This window comes from Trachypithecus francoisi, unplaced genomic scaffold (assembly GCF_009764315.1).
Source record: "Trachypithecus francoisi isolate TF-2019V2 unplaced genomic scaffold, Tfra_2.0 Contig01461, whole genome shotgun sequence".
NCBI lineage: Eukaryota > Metazoa > Chordata > Mammalia > Primates > Cercopithecidae > Trachypithecus > Trachypithecus francoisi.
The window spans coordinates 1224330-1251969 of record NW_022681433.1 but is presented as its reverse complement, the minus strand read 5'-3'; the positions used below and the strand labels follow the sequence as shown (position 1 = coordinate 1251969).

The window sequence follows — 27640 nt, the reverse complement described above, 5'->3', positions numbered from 1 at the left end:
CACTCAATCACCATCACGTCACTTATTGTAACTTCTTTGCATACAGCTTAAAACCAACAGATATTTTGTTTTCTTTTCATCCTCAGATAAGTTCCCTAGAATCTACACTACTTATCTTCATCATTGTTCAATTGACAGCCTGGAGTAGTGTTTGTTGAATGAAGAAATGAACAAATGAATTGCACCCTTTCTTCCCTGACCCTCTCCTCTCAACAGGGCAAAACTTAACTCATAATGAGCATACACTCAAAAAAATGTCTTTCTTATTGCCAGGTGTTTCCACTCTTGAGGAACAGATGCCCTTAAGGAGACAGGGCAATTTGACTGGACTGGCCCTTCTGATTTTAGGTGAAAATAATCAGCACAACAGCTTTTCATCTCTGGTTAGGATTCCCAGTGACCAAAGCTTTAGTTTCCGATTTCCATACCATGTAAAGACATCAGGGTGAGCACTAGGGCCCTGGGAACCCTGGGTGCCACTTCTTGGCTGGGATAGGGCCGGTTGCCCCGTGCGCTGTGAGTGGTCCTCCCTGGAGATGCTGGGAAAAAGGGGTGGAGTCATCAGAAAGGATGAGCCTTCCTTGGGCCTGCAGATCTGGTGGGGCTGCCACTTTGGGAAGGGCCCGGGGCTTCGGAAGAAAGCAAAACTAGCCTTTGTGGCGAAGAAGGAGCCCAGCTGGCCCCAGGCTGTAAGACTAAGGAGTCGACGGAAAAGAGGCAGAGCCTGAAACCAAATCTGCGGAGCAAGCCAAGGCCTGGAGACTTGCCAGAGGAAAGGGTTAAGCCGTTTCCAAGGCAACGGACCAGGAAGCACGCAAGACGTCCGCCGCAGGTTCGTAGGTCGCCCTCGAATTTAAAGCTCCCAAGGCTGAGCGGGTCCCAGCCAATGGAGAGGCCCCCTTTAAATCATGTGATCAGCGGGGCTGCTCCGCTAGCTGCTCCGGAGCACGTGGGAAGGCTTTTTTTCCTGTTCCTTCTTTCCCTTTTTAAACGCCTACTCACTTTTGCGCGGGCTTGGCCGCGGAGTTCTCGCGAGAGGCGCGCTGTCCTCTCGCGAGAGTGAGTGGGAGGCGTGGAGAGTAGGCGGTGTTGCGGGCCGGAGCTGCGGCGGCGGCGGCGGCGGCGGCGGCGGAAGCCGAGGGGTGGGCAGGGCGGGGGCGGGCCGCGGGGCTGGGAGGGGGGAGGGCTGGGGGCCGACGCGGGAGGGGGCCAGCCTGCTCGCCCGGCTCGCTCACGGGTCGTTGCGGCCGGTGACATGTACGTGAGCTGCGGAGGCTGCGGCCCCCAGGTGAGCCGGGCGCCGACGCGTTCGCCGCGGAGGCTGCGGTTAGATGGGGTGGCGGCGGGTATGCGGCCGGCATGGATGGAGCGGCCCGGCTCCGGCGCCCCAGCTCCTCCGCCTGCCCGTGGTCCCTCTACTCACTTCGGGGCCGCCCGAGAGCTGCGCCTTCGCATGGCGGAGGGAGGAGGGCGGGAGGAGCGCGGCCGAGGGAGGAAACCCAAGGCACCGGGCCCAGAGTAGAGGAAGGTGCTGGGTTTCGAGACGGGTCTTCCTGGGGTCCCGAGTGTGGCGGTGGAGCTGCCGCCCCTTTTAATGACAGGCTGTTTAAATCCACGGGGTGGTCTTTAGAGATGGTCCCCCGGGTCCGTGGTGTGCGCACAGGAACATTTGCAGCAGAAGGAGGACGTTGCACTTTGTCCGCGAACAGCATCCTTCACTGTCAGAACCCTGGAGCCCTGGAAGCAGGCGCTGCTCAGATCTTATGACAGAAACGGAAGGCGTCAAGCGGCCCTTCGTAGTATTAATATTTGGATTTGCTGTCAAATACCCTCCTAGGCTGTTAATGGCTTAAGGCTGGCCATAAAGTACTCCGAATGGATTGAGTATACTACTATTAATCCGGGCATCTAAGCTGCTTTATAAAAAATATGTAGAGTAACCGACGTATTAAAAAAAAAAAGTAAATGACAATGACAGTAAAAGCTAACATTTTTTCTCTTCCCCATATTACCAGCTTTCATTTTTTCCTCTGCTTTCGCTGTCTTCTAAAACCATATAAAGTTGGTTGTGATTTAGCTTTAGATGTTAAGGAGTTTCATGGTGAGAAAGACTGCTGAGACACATATCTAATAGCTTTAGTACAAACTGGAGTTAATTCCTGTTCTCTTTTCAGCTTTTCAATCGCTTGCAAAATGCTCGTTTTGCTTAGCTGCTTCCCACTGTTTTAGAAATGTCATGTTGATTGTGATTTCGTTATGTCTGAAAATACTCAAAATATGGAGTACTAAGAAAAAATGGGGTATCAGTAATGCAAAGATAACTTTTTTTAACGTCATGATATTAGGATGGCAGCCCAGTGCCTGACGTGATTGGTGTCAGTTAAAATAGTGCAACTGAATGATTTTTTTTAAACGTTTACTTTTTCAAATGGTACCCTGATTATTCATTTTGTTGTTGTTGTTCCTCCTGACAAAACTGACCCGGGGTGAACAGTGAATGTCACTATTAGTTGTAGCTGTAACAGTAATTTATGAAAGGTCAAAGAATGTAAGGGAATCAGGGAAGAAGTGGGTTCCCAAGCTAGTTCCCTGAGCTAGTGACTAGTGTATGTAGCCACATAACTGCACTATCGACGAGATTGATACGGGTCTAGCAGTGGACTCCTAGGCCAGTGATATTTTGCAGTTGTTGAGGATATGGGAAGTTGCCTAAGACATGGAACCATAGTGAGAAAGTCTCTAGCCTTCTCTAGCCCCCTGAACTCCAGGGATAAGTCTAGAAGCTGAGGAAGTCCTCTTTTGCCTTTAGAGGCTGGAAAAAATATGGTACTTTTAATTTTTTTATTTTTTAATTTTAGGAACTTTCTGGAAAAGGAACTCAAACCAATTTGGACAATATATTAAAGGCCATTTTAAGAGAAATTGTCAGTTATAAATAGGTAGAGGAATTCTCTCTATACTTGACAAAAATGTAACTTAGAAAATATCTCTGTGAATGGGCAGAGGAGACCAGTGTTGATTAGAAAACATTCCTTCTTACTCCATCTTAGCAAACTAATTTTCAGAAATAGAAAAATAAATTTTTTGGCTGGTCTTCATAACCTTTTGGCAAGGGTTTCAAACTTGTAGGGTGTGTGGTGTTTGGTTTTCCAAAAGTAATTGAAGTAACTTTGGATAGGGTAACTGATTTTTTTTTTTTCTATCTTGTCTGCATTTTATTAATCAACTACCTGGAAGGACTGAAGGGTGAGAACTGGTCAAGAGAAGATCTAAGTTAAGCCTGGGTGTGTGAGTTAAGGGTCAATAAGCTGGTAATATGGGTAAGAGAAAGAAAAATGCTTTATCAGTTTAAAACAGACTGGAAAGATTCAAATGTCTTGATTCTCCCAGTCATCCTTACATATAAAAGTTTACTTAAAAAATACTTCTGGGCCAGGCCTGGTGCCTTACGCTTGTAATCTCAGGACTTTATTTAGGAGGCTGAGGCGGGTGGATCACTTGAGACCAGGAGTTCAAGACCAGCCTGGCCAACATGGAGAAACCCTGTCTTTGCTAAAAAATAGAAAAATTAGTCACGTGTGATGGCACACGCCTGTAATCCCAGCTACTCAAGAGGATGAGGCACAAGAATCGCTTGAGCCTGGGAGATGGAGATTGCAGTGAGCCAAGATCTTGCCACTGCACTCCACCCTGGGCAACTGAGCAAGACTCTGCCTCAAAAAACAAACAACAAAAAACTGCAGGAGTAAAGGCATTTGAAATTTGTAGATTAGAGACTGGACATGGTAAGAGGAGAAAAGTTATCATTTTTAGAATAGTCTAAGAATGTTTTTTGGGAAAGAAAATAAATGGGGTAGAGGCCTGGAACAGAGAGGATGTTACTTCAGTGAAAATGAGGTGTATTGTAAAGAGTTTGGGTTTGGGAGTCATGTCTGTTAATGAAATGAGCCTCATTTTCTTCATACCCACCTAAAAAGTTAGAGCGAAGCACATAGTAGTTGCTTACTCAGTGTTTTTTTTTTTGTTTTGTTTTGTTTTTTTTACCTCCTCTAATGGTTTGAGGATTCTTTGATTGCAAGGAACAAAAAGCCAATTTAATTAGCCTACTTTAAAAAAAGCATTTGTTATACAGTGCTGCTGAAGTCCATTGCATGATTCCAATCCAGTGTTCTGGGAATCAGGAAGTCTTCAGGCAGTCATTCTTCCAGTTTTTCTCTGGAAGCACATGGCACATGGTGTTATGTCTCTGTTACTCACCGCAGATCTGTTCCAGTTTCTTTCAGATTGGCCTTCTCTTTAAAGCTCTTGGTTTCCACTTCCCCAAAACTTTGGTTTGCATGAGACTTTGGTTTGCCATGATGGCAACACCAGACTCACTCACTGTGCAACATGGTTCTCAACAAACATCTCCAAGTCTCAGGTCTGTTTCTAGAGAGAGAATCCAATTGGTCAGGTTTCTGTTTCTAGTGCAGTTGGCTGGGGAGTGGGGAAAGATGAGAATGGAAAAAAATGGATGAGGAAGAGACTTAGATTTGTCTCACAGTTCGTAGGGCTGCACGTTTGAAACTGGCCATGCTAGCATCTTTAACAAAAGGAGAGTGGACAGAGAGGAAGTGATGGATACCTCAGGTGTGCTTTAACATCCTGCAATTTGAGTTCTTCCTCTAGCACTGCATTGAACTTGCTCTCAGCTTGGTAATGTTCTAACCAGATCTAATGAGTAGTCTCTTTACAGGACAGATTCTCCTAGGTGTGGGAGTTCAGGCAAATTACTTAAATGCTTGATGACTCAGTTTCTCTATGTGTAGAATGGGCATGATAGCACCTTCTGTGGTGAGAATTATGAATTCATGTATGTAAACCAATTAAACAGTGTCTGGCATATGGCAGGCACAGTGCAAAGGTACAGTATTAGTATTGGGCGAGAGCATACCGTGTGGCAGGTACTGTGATAGGGGCTTCTGGTCATGTTCAGAGAGGAAAGAATTTCTGCCCTCAAGAGGTTTGAAAGTCTCATGCTGACCACTCATGCTTAAAACCATTTCTTGACTTCAGTGACACTAAATTCTTCTAAATGTCTACCTTACCTACCTTTCTGACTGCCATTTATTTGTGGTTCATTTTATCCCTCTCTGGAACCCTTTATCATGGTTGTCTCCATAGATGCTCTCTTGAATTTCTGTTCTTTCCCAGTCTCTGAGATCAGCTTTCAAGCTCTCTACATGTGGATTATTCTTAGAGTAACATCTCCAGCTCTGACTCCAAGTAAATCTCTTAATTTTTGGTTGTTTTTTGGGTAGTATTATTTATATAATTTATATGTTTTGAGACATGGTCTTGCTCTGTCACTTACATAATTTATATATTTTGAGACATGGTCTTGCTCTGTCACCCAGGCTAGAGTGCAGTGGCACAGTCTTGACTCAGTGCACCTGCCCCTCCCAGGGCTCAAGTGATTCTCCCATCTTAGCTGCCTGAGTAGCTGGAATCACAGGTGTGTGCCACCACACCTGGCTAATTTTTATATCTTTTATAGAGGGAGTTTCACCATGTTGGCCAGGCTAGTCTCAAACTCCTGGGCTCAAGCCGTCCACCCCGCCTTGGTCTCCCAATGTGCTAGGATTACAGGTGTGAGCCCACTGTACCCAGCCTCTTGGTTATTATTATGTTGATACAAAATACTGTCTTCCAGTTACCTTCTAATTTGCAAAGCCTTCTGATTTACCTTCTAATTTGCAAAGAAAAAAATTTTCTTTCAGTTCTCCAGGCTTGAAACCTTAAAGTTATTTTTCACATTCTTTTTTTATGCTGTAATACACGCTGTTAATAGGTTCTGTATAGGCCTTTGGATGCTTCCTATGACTGGCCCATCTGCAAAGTAGAACTGTTCACTTATTTCAGCTACTGGCAGCTTAGGATAGATCCTTATATTTGTAAGAGCTACTTAAATGCCTTTTCAGCAATATACTCTTATAGTCATGGTGTCATAGATGTCACTGATAAAAAAGAAATGTGTCCCTGGGTTAAAATTCTGAACATATTTTCTGTTAGAAATAATCTTGTGGATAGGGCTACATACAAGATTAAGAATGTTACTTCATTTTCTAGGGAGCATATTCATGTTGAAAGCACAATGTCAAGATTATAGTTTTTTGTCGTTGCATTTTTTTTGTAGGTATTCAGTTGCATAGCATTTTAATTATAGCATATCATCCTATAATATTGTTTTATTATACATACAAAGTTTTATTATAAATCAGTTGTTGAAAATATTTTTGAAAGTCAAATATATTACAACTGCACCCTCAATAGTGAAACTAAGATAATCAATTGAAGGCATATATCCTCTACAGTGATTTCTTAGAACTATTCAAGTCTAGGTCTACTGAGTTTTTTGTTATGAAAATGTTAACTATTTTATCCTCCTGCATTCATCTGATTATTCTAATTACTTCTTTTTTTTTTTTTTTTTTTTTTTTTTTTTTTTATTATACTTTAAGTTCTAGGGTACATGTGCATGACTTTTATATCATGTATAACTCCCAATGCAATCCCTCCTCTCCCCCCTCCCCATGATAGGCCCCAGTGTGTGATGTTCCCTTCCCGAGTCCAAGTGATCTCATTGTTCAGTTCCCACCTATGAGTGAGAACATGCGGTGTTTGGTTTTCTCTTCTTGTGATAGTTTGCTAAGAATGATGGTTTCCAGCTGCATCCATGTCCCTACAAAGGACGCAAACTCATCCTTTTTTATGGCTGCATAGTATTCCATGGTGTATATGTGCCACATTTTCTTAATCCAGTCTGTCACAGATGGACATTTGGGTTGATTCCAAGTCTTTGCTATTGTGAATAGTGCCGCAATAAACATACGTGTGCATGTGTCTTTGTAGTAGAGTAATTTATAATCCTTTGGGTATATACCCAGTAGTGGGATGGCTGGGTCATATGGTACATCTAGTTCTAGATCCTTGAGGAATCGCCATACTGTTTTCCATAATGGTTGAACTAGTTTACAATCCCACCAACAGTGTAAAAGTGTTCCTATTTCTCCACATCCTCTCCAACACCTGTTGTTTCCTGACTTCTTAATGATTGCCATTCTAACTGGTGTGAGATGGTATCTCATTGTGGTTTTGATTTGCATTTCTCTGATGGCGAGTGATGATGAGCATTTTTTCATGTGTCTGTTGGCTGTATGGATGTCTTCTTTTGAGAAATGTCTGTTCATATCCTTTCCCCACTTTTTGATGGGGTTGTTTGTTTTTTTCTTGTATATTTGTTTGAGTTCTTTGTAGATTCTGGATATTAGCCTTTGTCAGATGAGTAGTTGCAAAAATTTTCTCCCATTCTGTAGGTTGCCTGTTCACTCTGATGGTAGTTCTTTAGCTGTGCAAAAGCTCTTTAGTTTAATTAGATCCATGTGTCATTTTTGCTTTTGCTGCCGTTGCTTTTGGTGTTTTAGACATGAAGTCCTTGCCCATGCCTATGTCCTGAATGGTACTACCTAGATTTTCTTCTAGGGTTTTATGGTATTAGGTCTAACATTTAAGTCTCTAATCCATCTTGAATTAATTTCGTATAAGGGTAAGGAAAGGATCCAGTTTCAGCTTTCTACTTATGGCTAGCCAATTTTCCCAGCACCATTTATTAAATAGGGAATCCTTTCCCCATTTCTTGTTTCTCTCAGGTTGTCAAAGATCAGATGGCTGTAGATGTGTGGTATTATTTCTGAGGACTCTGTTCTGTTCCATTGGTCTATATCTCTGTTGTGGTACCAGTACCATGCTGTTTTGGTTACTGTAGCCTTGTAGTATAGTTTGAAGTCAGGTAGCGTGACGCCTCCAGCTTTGTCCTTTTGACTTAGGATTGTCTTGGCAATGCGGGCTCTTTTTGGTTCCATATGAACTTTAAAGCAGTTTTTTCCAATTCTGTGAAGAAAGTCATTGGTAGCTTGATGGGGATGGCATTGAATCTATAAATAACCTTGGGCAGTATGGCCATTTTCACGATATTGATTCTTCCTATCCATGAGCATGGTATGTCTTCCATTTGTTTGTCCTCTTTGATTTCACTGAGCAGTGGTTTGTAGTTCTCCTTGAAGAGGTCCTTTACATCCCTGTAAGCTGGATTCCTAGTATTTTTTCTCTCTTGAAGCAATTGTGAATGGAAGTTCATTCTGATTTGGCTCTCTGCTTGTCTGTTACTGGTGTATAAGAATGCTTGTGATTTTTGCACATTAATTTTGTATCCTGAGACTTTGCTGAAGTTGCTTATCAGCTTAAGGAGATTTTGGGCTGAGACGATGGGGTTTTCTAAATATACAATCATGTCATCTGCAAACAGGGACAATTTGACTTCTTCTTTTCCTAACTGGATACCCTTGATTTCTTTCTCTTGCCTGATTGCCCTAGCCAGAACTTCCAACACTATGTTGAATAGGAGTGGTGAGAGAGGGCATCCCTGTCTTGTGCCAGTTTTCAAAGGGAATTTTTCCAGTTTTTGCCCATTCAGTATGATATAGCTGTGGGTTTGTCATAAATAGCTCTTATTATTTTGAGGTACGTTCCATCAATACCAATTTATTGAGCGTTTTTAGCATAAAGGGCTGTTGAATTTTGTCAAAAGCCTTTTCTGCATCTATTGAGATAATCATGTGGTTTTTGTCTTTGGTTCTGTTTATATGCTGGATTACGTTTATTGATTTGCGAATGTTGAACCAGCCTTGCATCCCAGGGATGAAGCCCACTTGATCATGGTGGATAAGCTTTTTGATGTGCTGCTGAATCCGGTTTGCCAGTATTTTATTGAGGATTTTTGCATCGATGTTCATCAGGGATATTGGTCTAAAATTCTCTTTTTTGTGTCTCTGCCAGGCTTTGGTATCAGGATGATGTTGGCCTCATAAAGAGTTAGGGAGGATTCCCTCTTTTTCTATTGATTGAATAGTTTCAGAAGGAATGGTACCAGCTCCTCCTTGTACCTCTGGTAGAATTCAGCTGTGAATCCATCTGGTCCTGGACTTTTTTTGGTGGGTAGGCTATTAATTGTTGCCTCAATTTCAGAGCCTGCTATTGGTCTATTCAGGGATTCAACTTCTTCCTGGTTTAGTCTTGGGAGAGTGTAAGTGTCCAGGAAATTATCCATTTCTTCTAGATTTTCTAGTTGATTTGCGTAGAGGCATTTATAGTATTCTCTGATGGTTGTTTGTATTTCTGTGGGGTCGGTGGTGATATCCCCTTTATCATTTTTTATTGCGTCTATTTGATTCTTCTCTCTTTTCTTTATTAGTCTAGCTAGCGGTCTGTCAATTTTGTTGATCTTTTCAAAAAACCAACTCCTGGATTCATTGATTTTTTGGAGGGTTTTTTGTGTCTCTATCTCCTTCAGTTCTGCTCTGATCTTAGTTATTTCTTGCCTTCTGCTAGCTTTTGAATGTGTTTGCTCTTGCCTCTCTAGTTCTTTTAATTGTGATGTTAGAGTGTCAATTTTAGATCTCTCCTGCTTTCTCTTGTGGGCATTTAGTGCTATAAATTTCCCTCTACACACTGCTTTAAATGTGTCCCAGAGATTCTGGTATGTTGTATCTTTGTTCTCATTGGTTTCAAAGAACATCTTTATTTCTGCTTTCATTTCGTTATGTACCCAGTAGTCATTCAGGAGCAGGTTGTTCAGTTTCCATGTAGTTGAGAGCGGTTTTGATTGAGTTTCTTAGTCCTGAGTTCTAGTTTGATTGCACTGTGGTCTGAGAGACAGTTTGTTATAATTTCTGTTCTTGTACATTTGCTGAGGAGTGCTTTACTTCCAATTATGTGGTCAATTTTGGAATAAGTGCGATGTGGTGCTGAGAAGAATGTATATTCTGTTGATTTGGGGTGGAGAGTTCTATAGATGTCTATTAGGTCCGTGGTGCAGAGATGAGTTCAATTCCTGGATATCCTTGTTAACTTTCTGTCTCGTTGATCTGTCTAATGTTGACAGTGGAGTGTTGAAGTCTCCCATTATTATTGTATGGGAGTCTAAGTCTCTTTGTAGGTCTCTAAGGACTTGCTTTATGAATCTGGGTGCTCCTGTATTGGGTGCATATATATTTAGGAGAGTTAGCTCTTCCTGTTGAATTGATCCCTTTACCATTATGTAATGGCCTTCTTTGTCTCTTTTGATCTTTGATGGTTTAAAGTCTGTTTTATCAGAGACTAGGATTGCAACCCCTGCTTTTTTTTGTTCTCCATTTGCTTGGTAGATCTTCCTCCATCCCTTTATTTGAGCCTATGTATGTCTCTGCATGTGAGATGGGTCTCCTGAATACAGCAGACTGATGGGTCTTGACTCTTGATCCAGTTTGCCAGTCTGTGTCTTTTAATTGGAGCATTTAGTCCATTGACATTTAAGGTTAATATTGTTATGTGTGAACTTGATCCTGTCATTGTGATATTAACTGGTTATTTTGCTCGTTAGTTGATGCAGTTTCTTCCTAGCCTCGATGGTCTTTACATTTTGGCATGTTTTTGCAATGGCTGGTACCGGTTGTTCCTTTCCATGTTTAGGGCTTCCTTCAGGGTCTCTTGTAAGGCAGGCCTGGTGGTGACAAAATCTCTAAGCATTTGCTTATCTGTAAAGGATTTTATTTCTCCTTCACTGATGAAGCTTAGTTTGGCTGGATATGAAATTCTGGGTTGAAATTCTTTTCTTTAAGAACGTTGAATATTGGCCCCCACTCTCTTCTGGCTTGTAGAGTTTCTGCCGAGAGGTCTGCTGTTAGTCTGATGGGCTTCCCTTTGTGGGTAACCCGACCTTTCTCTGGCTGCCCTTAAGATTTTTTCCTTCATTTCAACTTTGGTGAATCTGGCAATTATGTGTCTTGGAGTTGCTCTTCTGGAGGAGTATCTTTGTGGCGTTCTCTGTATTTCCTGAATTTGAATGTTGGCCTGCCCTACTAGGTTGGGGAAGTTCTCCTGGATGATATCCTGAAGAGTGTTTTCCAACTTGGTTCCATTTTCCCCCTCACTTTCAGGCACCCCAATCAGACGTAGATTTGGTCTTTTTACATAATCCCATACTTCTTGCAGGCTTTGTTCATTTCTTTTTCTTCTTTTTTCTTTTGGTTTCTCTTCTCGCTTCATTTCATTCATTTGATCCTCAATCGCTGATACTCTTTCTCCAGTTGATCGAGTCGGTTACGAAGCTTGTGCATTTGTCACGTATTTCTCGTGTCATGGTTTTCATCTCTGTCATTTCGTTTATGATCTTCTCTGCATTAATTAGTCTAGCTGTCAATTCTTCCACTTTTTTTCAAGATTTTTAGTTTCTTTGCGCTGGGTACGTAATTCCTCCTTTAGCTCTGAGAGTTTGATGGACTGAAGCCTTCTTCTCTCATCTCGTCAAAGTCATTCTCTGACCAGCTTTGATCCGTTGCTGGCGATGGGCTGCGCTCCTTTGCAGGGGGAGATGCGCTCTATTTTTTGAATTTCCAGCTTTTCTGCCCTGCTTCTTCCCATCTTTGTGGTTTTATCTGTCTCTGGACTTTGATGATGGTGACGTACTGATGGGGTTTGGTATAGGTGTCCTTCCTGTTTGATAGTTTTCGTCTGACAGTCAGAAGGACTGTCTGTTGGTCTGTTGGAGATTGCTTGAGGTCCACTCCAGACCCTGTTTGCCTGGGTATCAGCAGCAGAGGTTGCCGAAGATAGAATATTGCTGAACAGCGAGTGTACCTGTCTGATTCTTTCTTTGGAAGTTTCCTCTCAGGGGTGACGCCACCCTGTGAGGTGTGGGGTGTCAGACTGCCCCTAGTGGGGGATGTCTCCCAGCTAGGCTACTCAGGGGTCAGGGACCCACCTGAGCAGGCAGTCTGTCCGTTCTCAGATCTCAACCTCCGCGTTAGGAGATCCACGGCTCTCCCAAAGCTGTCAGACAGAGTCGTTCGGGTCTGCAGCGGCCCCGCTCTTTCCCCTAATGGACTGCAGCTGTGCGCTGTCCGCAGAGGTAGAGTCTACAGAGACAGGCAGGCTTCCTTGAGCTGCTGTGAGCTCCACCCAGTTCGAGCTTCCCAGCGGCTTTGTTTACCTACTTAAGCCTCAGCAATGGCGGGCGCCCTCCCCCAGCCTCGCTGCTGCCTTGCGGATAGATCGCCGCAGACGGCTGTGTTAGCAGTGAGGGAGGCTCCGTGGGCGTGGGACCCTCCCGGCCAGGTGTGGGATATATTCTCCTGGTGTGCCTGTTTCCTTAAAGCGCAGTATTGGGGTGGGAGTTACCCGATTTTCCAGGTGTGTGTGTCTCAGTTCCCCTGGCTAGGAAAAGGGATTTCCTTCCCCCTTGCGCTTCCAGGTGAGGCGATGCCTCGCCCTGCTTCAGCTCACGCTGGTCAGGCTGCAGCAGCTGACCCGCACCGATTGTCCGGCACTCCCTAGAGAGATGACCCCAGTACCTCAGTTGAAAATGCAGAAATCACCGGTCTTCTGTGTCGCTCGTGCTGGGAGTTGGAGACTGGAGCTGTTCCTATTCGGCCATCTTGCTCCGCCCCCTCTAATTAACTTCTAACAATGGACCATTGCATGTTGTTTTTAAAAGTCATGTTTACTGTTGCTGAATAGGTAAGTTTTGAAGTCAATAGCCATTCACACCTAGTACTTTGTCAACTAGACCCATGTTATTCCTCTCAATACCAATGGCTAGTTGGGCTCAAACATACCTTAGAAGTAGATCTCAATCTGGAATGCAGTTGAAAAATCCGTAATTTTTCTCTATGACTGTTTGAGAAAACAAAAGTGACAGAACAAATATCCTTGGATTAATTTTGCAAAAAGTCGTTAGGTAAATGGCCCTAACTATTTTCTATTTGGTGATGTTGCTTTTGCCACCAAATGCCTGTCTGCTTCACGTCATTGATGAAATTTCTCTTCACCTTACAGCTTGTTCACTTCAGTAAATGTATGGTTGCTTATTATGAGTAAGGCCTTTGGGGAATGCAGAGATGAGTAAGGCATGGCGATGGAATGAAATTCACTGTCGTATCCCAATCAGTGTTACTTAGACGCTACATGTGTTGAATGTTGTTAGTACTTATAGTCCAATGCAGGGCATAGACATGTAGACATTTAACTGTTACATAAAGCACTGTAGTCTAAAGTCCTAAAACAGAGCGAGTGGTGATTTTGCCCCCCAAGGAAATGCTTGGTAATATTTGGAGTCAGTTTTGTTACTGCAAGTGAGTGAGTGCTACTGGTATCTAGTGGGTAGAGGCCAGCGAAGCTGCTACCTACCACGCATACACAGCCTCCTACAACAAAGACTTATCTGACCCAAAATGTTGATGATGCTGAGGTTGAGAAACCCTGTAGCAGTAAGAACAACATGTATATTGTGAATGCAGGAATGAAGTTGATTGAGGATTAAAAAGGAAAAAGGCAGAAACTATAAAGAAGCAAATATCTTAATAGATATTAAGACATACTAAAATCACTTTATACAATTGACTGTTGTTTTGAAAAACAGAATAGTATCTGATAGCTGTAGTATTTTTAGATTTTGTAAGTCTAATAACCGGTCTGTGCCCAAGAAAGGAACTTAGCTTCCTTATTTGCAAAGAGGGGGATAACATCCCTTTTATTCTGCTGTTCACCTGTTAGGTATTATTCTGTTTTAGTTTTCTAGTGTATGCGTTAGGGTTTACAGGATAACTTATTACAGTTTTTCTTCAAATAATATCACTTCATGTTTAAAGTTAGAAATCTGACAGTGTTTTTTCATCTCCATCTCCCCCACCACATTTTTTATCCTATTTTGTCATACATTTTATCAATATGTCTGTTTTAAACCCTCTAATTCATTGTTACTATTTTTAGTTTAAGCAGTTATATTTTAACTGTTTAAAAGGGATTGAAAAATGAAGAATGACTTATATTAACCTTATATTTACCATTTCAGATGTTCTTTATTCCTTTGTGTAAGATTCAGATTTCCATCTGGTATTATTTTTCTTTGCCTGAAAAATTTCTTTCCACAGTTACTCTAGTGGTGGTCAACTGGTGGTGAATTTTCACGGCCCTTATTCATCTGAATAAATTTATTTTGCCTTAATTTTTGAAATATATTTTCATTGAGTATATCTGGGTTGATGCTTTTTTTTTTTTTTTCCTTCTTAGTACTTTGAAGATAGTGCTCCATTGTCTTGTTTTCTGGTTCATATAAATGTGAAGTCTGTTGTCCTTGGTTCCTCTGTATATAATGTACACATATATATATGTGTACTTTTTCTCTGGTCAATTAATATTTTTTCTTTATCACTGGTTTTCAGCCATTTGGTTATGATTTGCCTTGGCTTTCTTTATGTTTATTCTTAGGGTTTGTTGAACTTCCTTGGTACTGTCAGTTTATGGTTTTCATCAAATTTGGGAACTTCTCTGCTATTTTGCCTTCAAATATTTTTTTTCTGCATCTGTGTCCCCAACTCGCGCTCTCGCTCGCTCTGTCTCTGTCTTCGTGGAACTCCAGTTGTTCACCTTTTATGGTGCTTAAAAAGTCACACTCTAGGTTTGTTTTTAAGTTTCCTCTCTCCATGTTTCATTTTGGATAGTTTCTATTACATTGTCTACAAGTTCACTGAGCTTTTCTTCTTTAATCTGTTAATTGTATCCAGTATGGTTTTCCTTTCAGTATGGTATATTTAATTTTCATCTCTAAAAGTTCAATTTTGGTTGAACTTTTAGTTGGGTGCACAGTTATTTGGAATCTGATGGATTGTTTCAAGGCTTGCTTTTAGAATTTATTAGTGTGGGTCCAGAATAGTTTTTAATGTAGTGCTGAATTATTGCCTCTACTAAGGCTACCTCTGCTAAGGCTACTATTTCTTCTGAGGAGTCTGTCATTGCCTGATATATTACAAGGTTTTTCTATTCTGGTGGAATACATTATGGTTTCTCTCTAGGGCTCTCACTTACTTTCAGCTCTCCCTCCAGCATAACACCCTGTAAATTCTAGCCATCTTGGTCTCCCCAAACTGATCTCTGTTTAAAACTCAGCAAAACCACCGAACTGCTTGGCTTTCCTGTCCCTGTATTGTGACCGGGAAGCCACCTCCCAGTGTTTCCCTTCTCTCAGGGATCACAGTCCTGCGTTGCCTGTTGTCTGATGTTTAAAACCAATGTTTCATATATATTTTATCCTGTTTTCTTGTAGTTATATTCAACAGAATGTTAATTTTTAACACTTGGCCTTTGGTCAAAATGTGTATTTGGAGCACTTACTCAAAATATGATCTCAGATACTATAAAGTAGGAATTATTGGAAACACAAATGTGTTTTCACAAACTCATTAAATGTAGACATATTCATTTAAATATTTAAAGGCATACTTTGCTCTTTATTCTGTTTTATGTTTTTCGGCCTACATCATGCTTTGAACTTTGTTCTTTAAATATGTTAGTTTTTATTTATTAGTTCAGCAGATGTTTGAATGCCTACTATGTAAAAATACAAATACATAAAACACTTTTGTCCTCAGGGAACTTGCAACAGGAGGGAAGTATGCAATCAGAGGCACCAGAGGATTAAACTGTAAACCACTGAGGCAGCACTAAGGAGATGGCTACTATTTGGGCAAGGAGGGATAAAGGAGAGATATGAGCCAAGCCTATTTTAGGGAGGGAAGTTCTTGAACTGATGCATGAGTAGTAAGTAGTAGTTCAGCTGATGGAAGAGAGAGGCTAGATTTGAGAGAAGTTTAGGAGAATGACAGGTCAGGATTTGGCAATTTACTAGATGCGGTAGTCTGTAGGAATAGAGGGGAAGACCAGTTTCCAGCTTGGCCTACTGGTTGGGTTTGGTTTAATGACTCTTACTGACATAGAGAATACAGGAGGAGATCGTTTAGGGAGAAAGTGTTATTTACCTTTTGAACATACAAATTTTGGAGTAACTGGGATCTTTAGTTGGAAGTATCTAATAGGAAATTAGATATACAGAACTGAAGAATAAATTAGGGGGTTATTTGCATAGTTAAAACCAGAGGTGAGGATAGACTGTCCTTGAAAAACTAAATAAAATAAGACAAGAGGATACGGATGAAGACTAGGAAATACTAGTATTTGAGTAACAAGTTATAAAATAATTTAGGAAAGGACATTTATGTAGAAAGAGACAAGTTTTTCTCAACCAGAAATTACATGTGGCACTTGTTAAAATTACAGATTCCTGTGTTGCATGTAGACCTATTGAATTTGGATCTTCCAGTGGGGGAGTTGTGTGTGTTAGAAATAAGCTGATGTGTATATGTACTGAGGTTTGAGAACTAGTGCAGTAGGAGGAGAGTCAAGATATGGCAATATTGTTGATAGGTGTTTCACAGACTCTGGTATGGTTAACTCTCCTGATACAAAAAAGGTCAAGTAATAGGTGATGTCAACTTGAACATTTCTTGGGTCAGAGGAGATAAGGAAAGACTTGGAGAATATATATTTTTTAATTATAAAAGAATTTATGTTCATTCAGAGACGTATAAAACTCAATGTACATAGACACAAAATGAAATACCCACGATTGTATCTACCCAGATAAAACCAATGTCTGTACCCGTCTAGTGTATGTCTTCTTTTATGTTACACATATAGATACACACATGTAGTTATGCAGATTTTTCACAAAATGGGATAATGCTAATATGATGGAACCTGTCTTGTTTTACTTAATGATCTACTGTCTTCTCATACTGTAGATAGATGACATTTTATAAAATTTAAGTCCCACTTGTCATGGGTGACCACTGGCATCAGTTTAGTGTACCTCCTTCAAGTCATTTCCTATGGATGCACAAATACATATGTGTGTCAGAGTTGTGTCTGTATATAATTTTTTCTTTCCTTTTTCTTTCTTTCTTTTTTTTTTTTTTGAGACAGAGTCTTGCTCTGTGGCCCATGCTGGAGTGCAGTGGCACAATCTTGGCTCACTGCAACCTTCGCCTCCTGGGTTCAAGCAATTCTTGTGCCTCAGCCTCCCAAGTGGCGGGAATTATAGGCATATACCACCACACCCAACTAATTTTTGTATTTTTAGTAGAGTTGGGGTTTTGCCATGTTGCCCAGGCTGGTCTTGAACTCCCGGCCTCAAGTGATCTTCCTGCCTTGGCCTCCCAAAGTGCTGGGAGCCACTGTGCTAGGCCAGCTTTTTTTTTTTTTTTTAATTACAAGTGAGAGCATACTATTTACACCATTCTGCAACTCGCTGTTTCACACCAGTATGGTTCACTCTAACTCATTATTTCCAGTAGCTGAGTAATAGTCATGTGAATTTATTTGAGTTGATGAACTTCTAGGTTATTTTCAGTTTTTTCATTTTATTTCAATGAGTAGTCTTTCACATATCTTAGTGAATTTCGTGCAAGTATATGTGTAGGATAAATTTTAAGAAGTGAACTAGCAGGACCAAAGGATAGGTGTATTTATTTAAAGTGCCCTATATCTGTGTTCTCTGTACTCTTTATAATTGTTTCTCTAATTGCTTTCATTTGTTTACTTTTGCATTCTGTGATTTTTCTTAAAATCTTCTTGGTTTTCCATTGTTTTTAGCAATGTCTGTTCTGCTTTTTTGTTATTTCTTTTTTTTTTGAGACGGAGTCTCGCTCTGTCGCCCACACTGGAGTGCAGTGGCCAATCTCAGCTCACTGCAGACTCCGCCTCCCGGGTTCACGCCATTCTCCTGCCTCAGCCTCCTGAGTAGCTGGGACTACAGGCGCCCGCCACCTCACCCAGCTAGTTTTTTGTATTTTTTAGTAGGGACGGGGTTTCACTGTATTAGCCGATCTCCTGACCTCGTGATCCACCCATCTCGGCCTCCCAAAGTGCTGGGATTACAGGCTTGAGCCACCGCGCCCGGCCCTTTTTTGTTATTTCTAAGGGAATTTCATTTGTTTAGTGGTAGTTTTCTGTGTGTTTCCTGAGCTGTAGTGTCTCACTTTGTAGTTGTTTGCCTTGTCTGCCTGTTTCTTGTCTCTCATCTGCTTTTTTCCAAGCCACATAGGTTCAGTTTAATTTCTTTGACTATAAATAACACATTTAGTTATTCTTTGCTTAGGACTCTTGTTTCTTTATCCAGAATAGAGCAAAAAGCAGTAAAGCATTAAATGAAAAGTTTAACATAATACAAATGTATTTTAGGGGAAAATACTGTATTTTTGTTTTTCATGTGAAATCTGTCAAAAACGATGTGCTAATTATACAAGACGCTGGAGAAATCCTGCTGTAGCTGTTATCCTTTCTTCCCCCATCAATCTTAGCATCATTTCCAAAGATGATTTTTTTCTTTGCTTTACAAAAGTATGTCAAATCATCTCATATTGGATTCACTTTTATGTTGCACAGATATTCTCTAATAGATTTCTTTTTTCCTGAGACAATATTTTACTTATGTTTCAGTGAAAAAGTGGTGGAGTAGGGCAGTAAGTTGTTTTTCTTCCATGAGTGAAACAGAGTGTAAATAGAGAATTGAACTGTTTCTCTTTCATTAATTTCAAACAATGATTTGAATTCTGAGATAATGTGAGTTGCAGGGGCATGATTATATTTCTCTGGATTTTTTCTTTTTGTGTATATTATGTGTTGTTTGTATTTCAGTGTTCCTTCACAGATCCCATACTGAACTCCATTTGCTTTATTATTCAGTCTTGAGTAAGGGTGTTTTATCTGAATCTGCCATGCAGGAAAATGGTGGGTAAAGTGACCTGGGGTAGCCAGCCCTATCAAATCCCAGGTGTTGTTTCAGAGCGCTCCCCCCTCTCCCTGCCCCACTTTCTGCTTCTTCTACCTTAGGTGCTTGTTGCACCTGAGGGTGAGCAGCTCATTAGATAGTTGGTCCCATTTATTTGATGGTGAAGTCTCCTGGGAGTTAATGTTTATCTTTGCTCAGTTGACTTTAGTCAGCAGCTGCCAAGGTAATTGTTGTTTCCTGTCTCTTTTCCCTACTTCCCTTTCAGGCAAGGTTAGGAGCAGACTCAGAGAAAGTGATGTAAGGCGTGCCATTCCTTTGTCCTGCAGAATTGTTTTTAATGGCTGCCATGGCGTCATTGTGGGAATGAACTTAAGATCGTTTAATTACTCTTTTGTTTCTGGCATCTAGATTGCTTCTTATTTCTATTGTGAGTTGTAATGAACCAGACTATAAAACCTTTATGCACTGTAGAGGAGTGGTGAAGAGCCCCAGTGCCGTAGTTAGAAAATTTGAACTTGAATCCCACCTCTGCCATTTATTTACTGTGTGGGCCTGAGCAAATTGATAAGCTTCCTCTTGCCTCAGTGTTTCTCATTGTCAAACTGGGATCCTATTCTGTACTCTTAAGGACGACATGAGATGTTTACATAAACCTCCTAGCAAAACAGAGCACTTGGTTCCTTATGAGCCCTTGTTAATAAGCTGGATGCTCTAGGATCATTATTTGCTTTGATGCATTCCCAAAAGCAGAAAGGCTGAGTCAAAGAAGTATTTCCAGGGTTTTGACACGCATTACAAAACCTCCCTGCAGGTGCCACTTTACTTAGGAGCCGACTTTGACAGTGTCTGGTTTCTTGGAACCCTTATGCTGGCTTCTATGTTTTATGTTACATTTGAGAAAAGCCCCTTTGCCTCTGAGGTTTTCTGGCAGTTGAGGAGAACACTGTAGAGAAGAAAGGAGAGTGAGGTGGACTGGGACAAATAAAAGGATTATCTTTTTGCTTTGGCTACTATACATTTTTATACTTAAGACTTGTTTTGATAATTTTTGGTCCACTTGATCATTTTGGTCCATAGGTAAATATTTAAGTCTTCTTTGCCTGTGTTTTGTAGTTTTCAGAGTACCTCCCATAAATTATTTGTCATTTAGTTCTCACAGTAAACTTGTCTGGTAAATATGGTATCATGTACATTGAGGAAAAAGTTCCAGAGACATTGCAGTTTACCCGGAGGAAACAAAACTAGTAAGAGGCAGCACAGGAACACGCATGATCCTCTTCTGGGTTCTGGGGTATCACCCTTTCTTTACCTTGTGCTGATGGCAACGCCTTGTGTTAGTCTGAGCCTTTCTCATGATGCCGCTTCAATTTCAGTAATCAGATTTTATTGTTATAGAGGCCACTAGGGCTTAATCTTAGTTCATGGTAGAATACCATTGTATTTCTTTGTCTAAAAATTAAAATGTAGAAATCTCTAAAGTGTGCGTGTTTGTGCACTCACGCTATGCTATAGTCTTATCTGCATAGCAAAAGAATATGCAATTTGAACTTGACTAAAATTTAGTTTTTTAAAAGTTCTGATGGTGGGGGCTACATTGAAGTTTCTTTTTGCATATAAATCTCATAGTATAAATTTATGTTAACCAAATGTCTTGGAAACCTCAGCTAAGCAATTCATTTTTTTGTTTTTTATTTTTTTCAGAAACTGGGTCTTACTATATTGCCTAGACTGGCCTTGAATTCCTGGGCTCAAGCAGTCCTCCCACATCAGCCTCTCGAGTAGCTGAGACAACAGGCATGCGTCACTGTGCCCGGCTTCAACTGGGCAATTCTTGATAAGACTAGATTGATTTTCTGAAAATACTTGAAACTAAGAATTTCTTAAATCTTTATTTATTTTATTTTTTTTAAAAAAGTATTTAGTTCTCCACTTCTACTCTTTACTTGGAAGGATTTGAATGCAGGAGGGCCATATCTATCTTGTTTCTCTTGTATCCATAGCATCTAGCACAAGTAGATTTTAAATGAATGGACAAGATACTGTGGTCAAATGCAGATACCGAGTGGTTAATGCCTGGAGTGGATTTAAGTTCTCAAAGATATTAAAGCGTCTTTAAAAAGTTGAGACTTCATTTTGAGTGTTTCATGTGGCAGGTGTGTGTGTGTCAAGTACTATTAATCATTTGACTTGGATGTCTGAAATTTTGTCTGTGGTATGCTCTTAAGCTTCCTATATAAAGAATTTGTTTATCTAGGCCGGGCGCGGTGGCTCAAGCCTGTAATCCCAGCACTTTGGGAGGCCGAGACGGGCGGATCACGAGGTCAGGAGATCGAGACCATCCTGGCTAACACGGTGAAACCCCGTCTCTACTAAAAATACAAAAACTAGCCGGGCGAGGTGGCGGGCGCCTGTAGTCCCAGCTACTCGGGAGGCTGAGGCAGGAGAATGGCGTAAACCCGGGAGGCGGAGCTTGCAGTGAGCTGAGATCCGGCCACTGCACTCCAGCCTGGGCGACAGAGTGAGACTCCGCCTCAAAAAAAAAAAAAAAAAAGAATTTGTTTATCTAATTTGATATGTGCAGATTTCTCATTTGTGTATTATCAAACCTTTCTGCTCAAGAAATAAGAATGTCAAGAGCATTCACTGTTGCCATAGAGATAAGAATGACTTTTCGGAAGCAGGGAAGTTTTAATTCTTTTTGTGATATTCTCTACTTAAGCTTTTATTTTTAAAATGGTTTTTAAAAAACTTGTTTTTCAAATCTTTGATGCTTTGCAATAAAAAAGGGCAATGAGATTGAATAGATAAGGGTGTAGACTATTTTATAATTTTGAACCAAAATATAAGATTTTAAAAATAATTTTCTATCTCATTAAGATACCAATATTCATATATTTTTCAAATATTCTTGCTGGATTACAAGTAAATTGGGGGGGGGCTCAGATTATTTTTGTTTTCATTTTTATTTTTCTTTTAATGACTGAGTTAAAAGAAATTAATTTAGCACAAAATACTTGCCTGAGTTGTTAAGATGAATAAATAAGTTGTTTTAACATGTTTTCTTTAGGTGTTTTGTGGATTAACTCTTCACTGATTATATACAACAAAAAATAGTTATGGCGACTTTCAGAAACAATCACATGAAGACTAAAGCATCTATCAGAAAAGTAAGTTCACTCTATTAGGTTTCTTTTAGTGAAAGTTTTAATTAAAATGTTGATTTTTTGTTATGTCCTATAGCTATGATGTTTTGTTTAAATGGATCTTATTATTTGAATTAGTAACATTCAACTACTGCAAAGATTGGCATGTATGAAAATTGCGATACAAAATCATAATTACAGTGATTTTATTTCCTAAAGATCACAGTGGTTTCTCCCCATTTTTTCTCTACACACAGATATCCATCTGCTTTTTTGTAATATAGGCTGTCAGGTGTAAGCTTTCTTATATACCTTTAGCTTTACCATTCATTCATTCATTCCTTCAGCAAATATACACTTGAGTTCTTTTATGCCAGACCATATGTTAGATGTTGGGTAATCAGTAGCAAGCAAACAAAATATGATTCTTAATCCTTCCTTCCTTCTAGTCTAAGAAGGAACCCCCTTGCTTCCTCTCTTAAAACAATTTGGTTAACCTTCCATTTCTTGACATTTTTGTCTTTGCTAAAACTTTGGAGGCACTACCCATAAACAAGGAAGAATGGAGCCTGGAGGATAATTAACACTTTGTTATTTCTTTTTCTGGACTTCATCTTCTGCATTATATGACACCATGGACCAATCCTTACACATTAAGACAATATTTGACTTTCATTATAGTATTTTTCTTGCTTTCCTTCTCTTTTATGGTAACTCTTGTCTCCTTTGCTGATCTTTCCAAGTTCTAATTATCAGTGTTGCTATGAGCTTCTGGGCCTGTCATTCATTTATGTAGAGAGCTAAAAGATGTGTAAGTTTGACTACTAACTCTAAGAGGATGGCTTCTAAATCTACAGGATGCCTGCAAAATAGAAAGTAAACTTATCCTTAAACAGTATGTTAATTACTTTTTTTTTTGAGATGGTCTCTCACTGTGTTGCCCAGGCTGGAGTGCAGTGGCGCGATCTTGGCTCACTGCAACCTCCACCTCCCAGGATCAAGTGATTCTTCTGCCTCAGCCTCCCAAGTAGCTGGGACTACAGGTGCCCGCCACCATGCCTGGCTAATTTTTTTTGTAGTTTTAGTAGAGACGGGGTTTCACCATATTGGCTAGGGTGGTCTTGAACTCCTGACTTCATAATCCGCCCACCTTGGCCTCCCAAAGTGCTGGGATTACAGGTGTGAGCCACCACGCCTGGCCTTTTTTTTTTTTTTTCCTTTTTTTTTGAGATGGAGTCTTGCTTTGTCGCCCAGGCTGGAGTGCAGTGGCACGGTCTCGGCCAACTGCAAGCTCCGACTCCTGGGTTCACGCCATTCTCCTGCCTCAGTCCCCCTAGTAGCTGGGACTACAGGCACCTGCCACCACGCCCGGCTACGTTTTTTGTATTTTTAGTAGAGACAGAGTTTCACCGTGATAGCCAGAACGGTCTCAATCTCCTGACCTCGTGACCTGCCTGCCTCAGCCTCCCAAAGTGCTGGGATTACAGGCGTGAGCCATCGCATCCGGCCAATTACATTTTTAAGTAATATGCTCCATATGTTTTGAGGTAAATTACCTTTAAATTTAATAGGTCCACTTTTTCATTTGAAAAAAGTACAATAAAAACTATTTTCTGTTTCTACTCTTTGTAAACTATAGTGTATTTATTACACTTTTTTCAGATTAGCAGCTAGACCCATAACTTTAAATTGATTATACTGCTGGCTTTAAACTAATAATTATAACTAATAATATATACAAAATGTAATAGCAAACTGATACCATGGTCTTCAAGAATGATAGTACCTGACTTGGATATTTACCCCATACATTGCCAGAGATTCAGGGATTAGGCAACAACTGAAATTTCATATTATTACCAGGTTAGTGTCTTTTGTTATTCAGCGTATTGTCCATATTAGGCACTCAGTAAAGATTTAATTTGAATTCAACTTGAATTATTGGAATCCCTTTTAGATAAAAGTATGTGAATCCAAATATTGCATACTGTTTATATAAACAGTTATGCACACATATACACCACTTTCTACGTCTTGATTCATCTTAATGACAGACACTTCCCTATTGGCTACTGTGGAAATTGAAAGATGTACTTGAATTCTTTAGATTTCACTTTAATTTGCATTAAATATAGAGATACATTAAATATTTATTGGGAAAGTTAAAAGCATAATACACACACAAACCCACATACCTACCACCCATATCCAATAGTAGTTAATAATTTGTCTTGTTTGCTTTGTGTCTGTGTATGTGTGTATTTACTTTCAGGCAGAACCATTTGCAAGTTATGATCATAATGTTTCTTCACCCTGAACACTTCAGCATGCTTCTCCCAGGAATAACAACATCTTCCCACATAACACTAATACCATGAACACATCAAGAAAAATAAATTCCCATATATCTAATACCCAGCCATACTCAGGTTTCCTGTGTTACACCCAAAATATCTTTTATAGTTCACTCCGCCCCTGTTTGGATCCAGTCTAGCCTCTTAGTCTCTTTGTCTCTTAGACTCTTTGTCTTTTTGTTTCTTAGTCTCTTTAGCCTCTTAGTCTCTTAGCATTTCTTTTGGTTTGAAAGAATTTTTCCTTTTTTTTTCTTTCCTCGTTATATTCAATTCTGACATCTTGAATAGGCTAGGCTAGTTTTCTTGTACCATGTTCCACATCTGGATTTGTCTGGTGTTTTCTCATATTGCTATTTAATTTGATCCTCTCTGTTGTATATTTCGTGTAAAGTAGAAGTTATGTTTAAAGGTTTAATTGGATCAGATTAAGCATTTATGGCAAGAATACTTTATAGGGTAATGTGAGGACAGAATTTCAGGTTTTCCCATGATCAGTGATGCTGTGATTGATCAGTTGACTAAGGTGATAACCCTGCTAGAATTGTCCATTGTAAAAGTATATTTTCTGTTTTTTGGTTAGCAGATAATCTATGATGATACTTGGCTGTGTGCAAATATCCTTTTTTTCCCCAACAAATATTGAGCTGATGTTTTTGGCATCCCTTGATTAGCCTTTCCTGAATTCATTATTTCATGGGAGTTGCAAAATGGTGATTTTCCTAATTCTACCATTCCTTTCACGTTTATCAGCTGGTATTCTTAAAGAAAAGCTTCCCTCATTCACCTTAGATGAACTATATAATATCTCCTATAGAGGCAGGTCAGATGTCCTTTAAATACCAATTTTCAGATTAATGACAAGGCATCGTAGTTAGCACCAGTGGTAGCAAGTGAGCTTATTTCCCCACATTCATTCACTAATTTATTTGTAACGCTCTGAACTCATGGATTTTTGCAGTTCTATATTTTATAACCTTTTATTTCTTTATAGTCATTCATTCATTTATCTATTTAAGTTGCTTAAATTGTTCCAAAATTGATACCTGAGAGCCCCTCCGAGTAGGTGCCTATATCCTTTTGTCTCAGGCTCATAACTTTGATTGCTTTTTCACTTTCTGGTTGTATCCTTTTGGTACAGGACGACCCAATTTCACCTACTTTACCTTCCTCAGACCTGAAATTGGCTTTTTTTTTTTTTTAAAGAACCCTGAATAGTACTTAAAAACCAAGATCTGGATACTAAGAGTTGCCTTTGCAGTTACAGTGTCATGAGTTTATATTGACAGTTCACGTTCAGATTTCACATATTTTTTCCTGTTTTGATTTCCTGTTTCTAAATTAGTGTGAAAATCCCCATTCATTAAGGAAAACAAAATTGTTTAAAATATTGAATATTTTCAAGCCTACAGAAAAGTTGGTAAAAAAAAAAAAAAAACCTAGTAGAATGAACACCTCATGTATTCTTCACTCAGATTCACCCTCAGTTAACATTTTGCCATACCCCCTCGCCTGTGTACACACACACACACCCACACACACACACTCTTTCCCTTTTGCAGTTGTATGAGAGTAGACTGCAGACATTATTTTACTTCATCTCTTCGAAAATCATTAATTCAGTAACATCATCTAGCATGCATTCCAAACACAGATTTCTCTGTGTCTCAGGTATCCTTGTAATTTTCTCCTTGCTTCTCTTCTAGGATGCAGTCAAGGTTCACACACTGTATTTGGGTATTGTATTGGGTTTTCCCCATTCTAGACCATTCCAATAGTCTAAATTCTTTTTTCATGCAGCAAATCTTCCGAAAAGTCTAGACCAGTTGTGTTGTAGAATATTTTCATATTTGGGTTCATATGTTTTTCCCCGTAATTAGGTTCAACAGAACACCTGAAAGGTGATGTTGTGTTCATTCCTGTCTATCAGATCTGAAGTCCTTATTGTTGATGTTAGGCTTCACTAGGTGGTTAAGATAATAACCACCAGATATCTCCAATATAAATGCACGTAATCTCTTTATGATTAATACACTTAATAAACTATAAGGTGATCCTCTGAGACAGTCTGAGTGCCCTTTTCCCCAGCTTTTAATCCAGTAGATTTAGAATATGTGGATAATCCTTTCCTAAATCAGTAATTGCGTTGGGAATTTACAAATGGGGTTTTCTAAATTTGTCATTCTGTCCATACTAGCCAGCATTTTTAGGTAAAGAAGAGCTCCTCTGACTTTTTCTCTTTTAATGGACTCACAGATTTTTTTAAATCCAGTAGTCATAATTCATTATCATTTTCATTCTTCTTGATTCCAAGTTGTCCCATATTTGGCCGGTGGGAATTCTTTCAAGCTGGCTTCTGTATTTTTTTGAAATGATCCTATTAGTCTTTGAGCATTTCCTTGCATTCTGGCTCAGTTAGATGTTTCAGGCTCGCTTCATACGTTCTCAGCCTCAGACCTGGAACGAGCTATTTCCCCAGGGAACTCTAGTTCTTTTTGTTGGTGATAGATATTTAGAGACAAAAAGCTGGGTGCTAAGTATGCTCATTGCTACTGAAGGTCGTTGTTTGTAAGACTTTTCAATGGAAAAAGGTAGTACATGTATTCAAAGAATTATTAATTTGTAATGACAGGTCAGATTCAAATGTAACAGCCTAGCTTTTTATCATAAATTTTTTGAGTTCATATTTTTACCTCTTTTCTTAGACTAAAGATTTCCATTTATTTTAATTTGTTAAGATTAGCAGCTGTTTGAGTTCATCTAGTGTGAGGTTCTGAAATATGGGGAAACAAAGTGAGTGAAACATAGTCTTTGACTTCCATAATTTGTTTTAATGGGTAGGAAAGAATCTGAGTATGGTAATTATATTTTTTGTTTTTGAGGTGTAATCTCACTCTGTCGCCCAGGCTGGAGCGCAGTGGCGCAATCTCACCTAACTGCAACCGCTACCTCCCAAGTTCAAGCAATTCTCCTGCCTCAGCCTTCCGAGTAGCTGGGATTACAAGCACGTGGCACCATGCCAGGCTAATTTGTGTATTTTTAGAAGAGACGGGCTTTCACTATGTTGGCCAGGCTGGTCTCGAACTCCTGACCTCAAGTGATCCACCCGCCTCGGCTTCCCAAAGTGCTGGGATTACACACATGAGCCACTGCTCCCGGCCAATAATTATAATATGTTTTGGTGTGGATTAAATGATTTTAATGCGCAGCATACAGCAGGAACTTTGAGAGAAATTTATTAGGACTAAACAATGGGAAAATCTTCGCAGGTCTTGGGATGGGTAGGATTTCTACATGGGTCGACTGGGAAGTAAGGACATTTCTGATAGAAGAGCAGATTGACAAGTCAGTGGAAGGGGGCATAAGGTAGAAGGAAAGGAAATAAGTGTCCTATTTATGCCTGACTATAGTACTTATTATTTTTTTCATGTAACTTTTTCCTCCCTCTG

The 27640-nt window shown here is 40.0% G+C and overlaps 1 protein-coding gene across 5 annotated transcripts in view; it reads left to right on the top strand.

The window, feature by feature from the left end:
- The first annotated feature begins 552 nt into the window (after positions 1-552).
- Positions 553-27640, top strand: part of AKAP11 (A-kinase anchoring protein 11) — a 58438-nt gene continuing 31350 nt past the window's right edge. For 2 of the 5 annotated variants that reach the window (XM_033234133.1, XM_033234124.1), the window contains exons 1-2: positions 1141-1288; positions 21765-21864. In XM_033234133.1, coding sequence (XP_033090024.1) covers positions 21814-21864 — 51 coding nt within the window. In that variant the 5' untranslated portion in view covers positions 1141-1288; positions 21765-21813. Of the gene's footprint in view, positions 833-1140; positions 1289-20457; positions 20851-21764; positions 21865-27640 lie in introns of those variants that run through there. The other 3 variants (XM_033234128.1, XM_033234131.1, XM_033234126.1) reach the window with 3 other exon arrangements.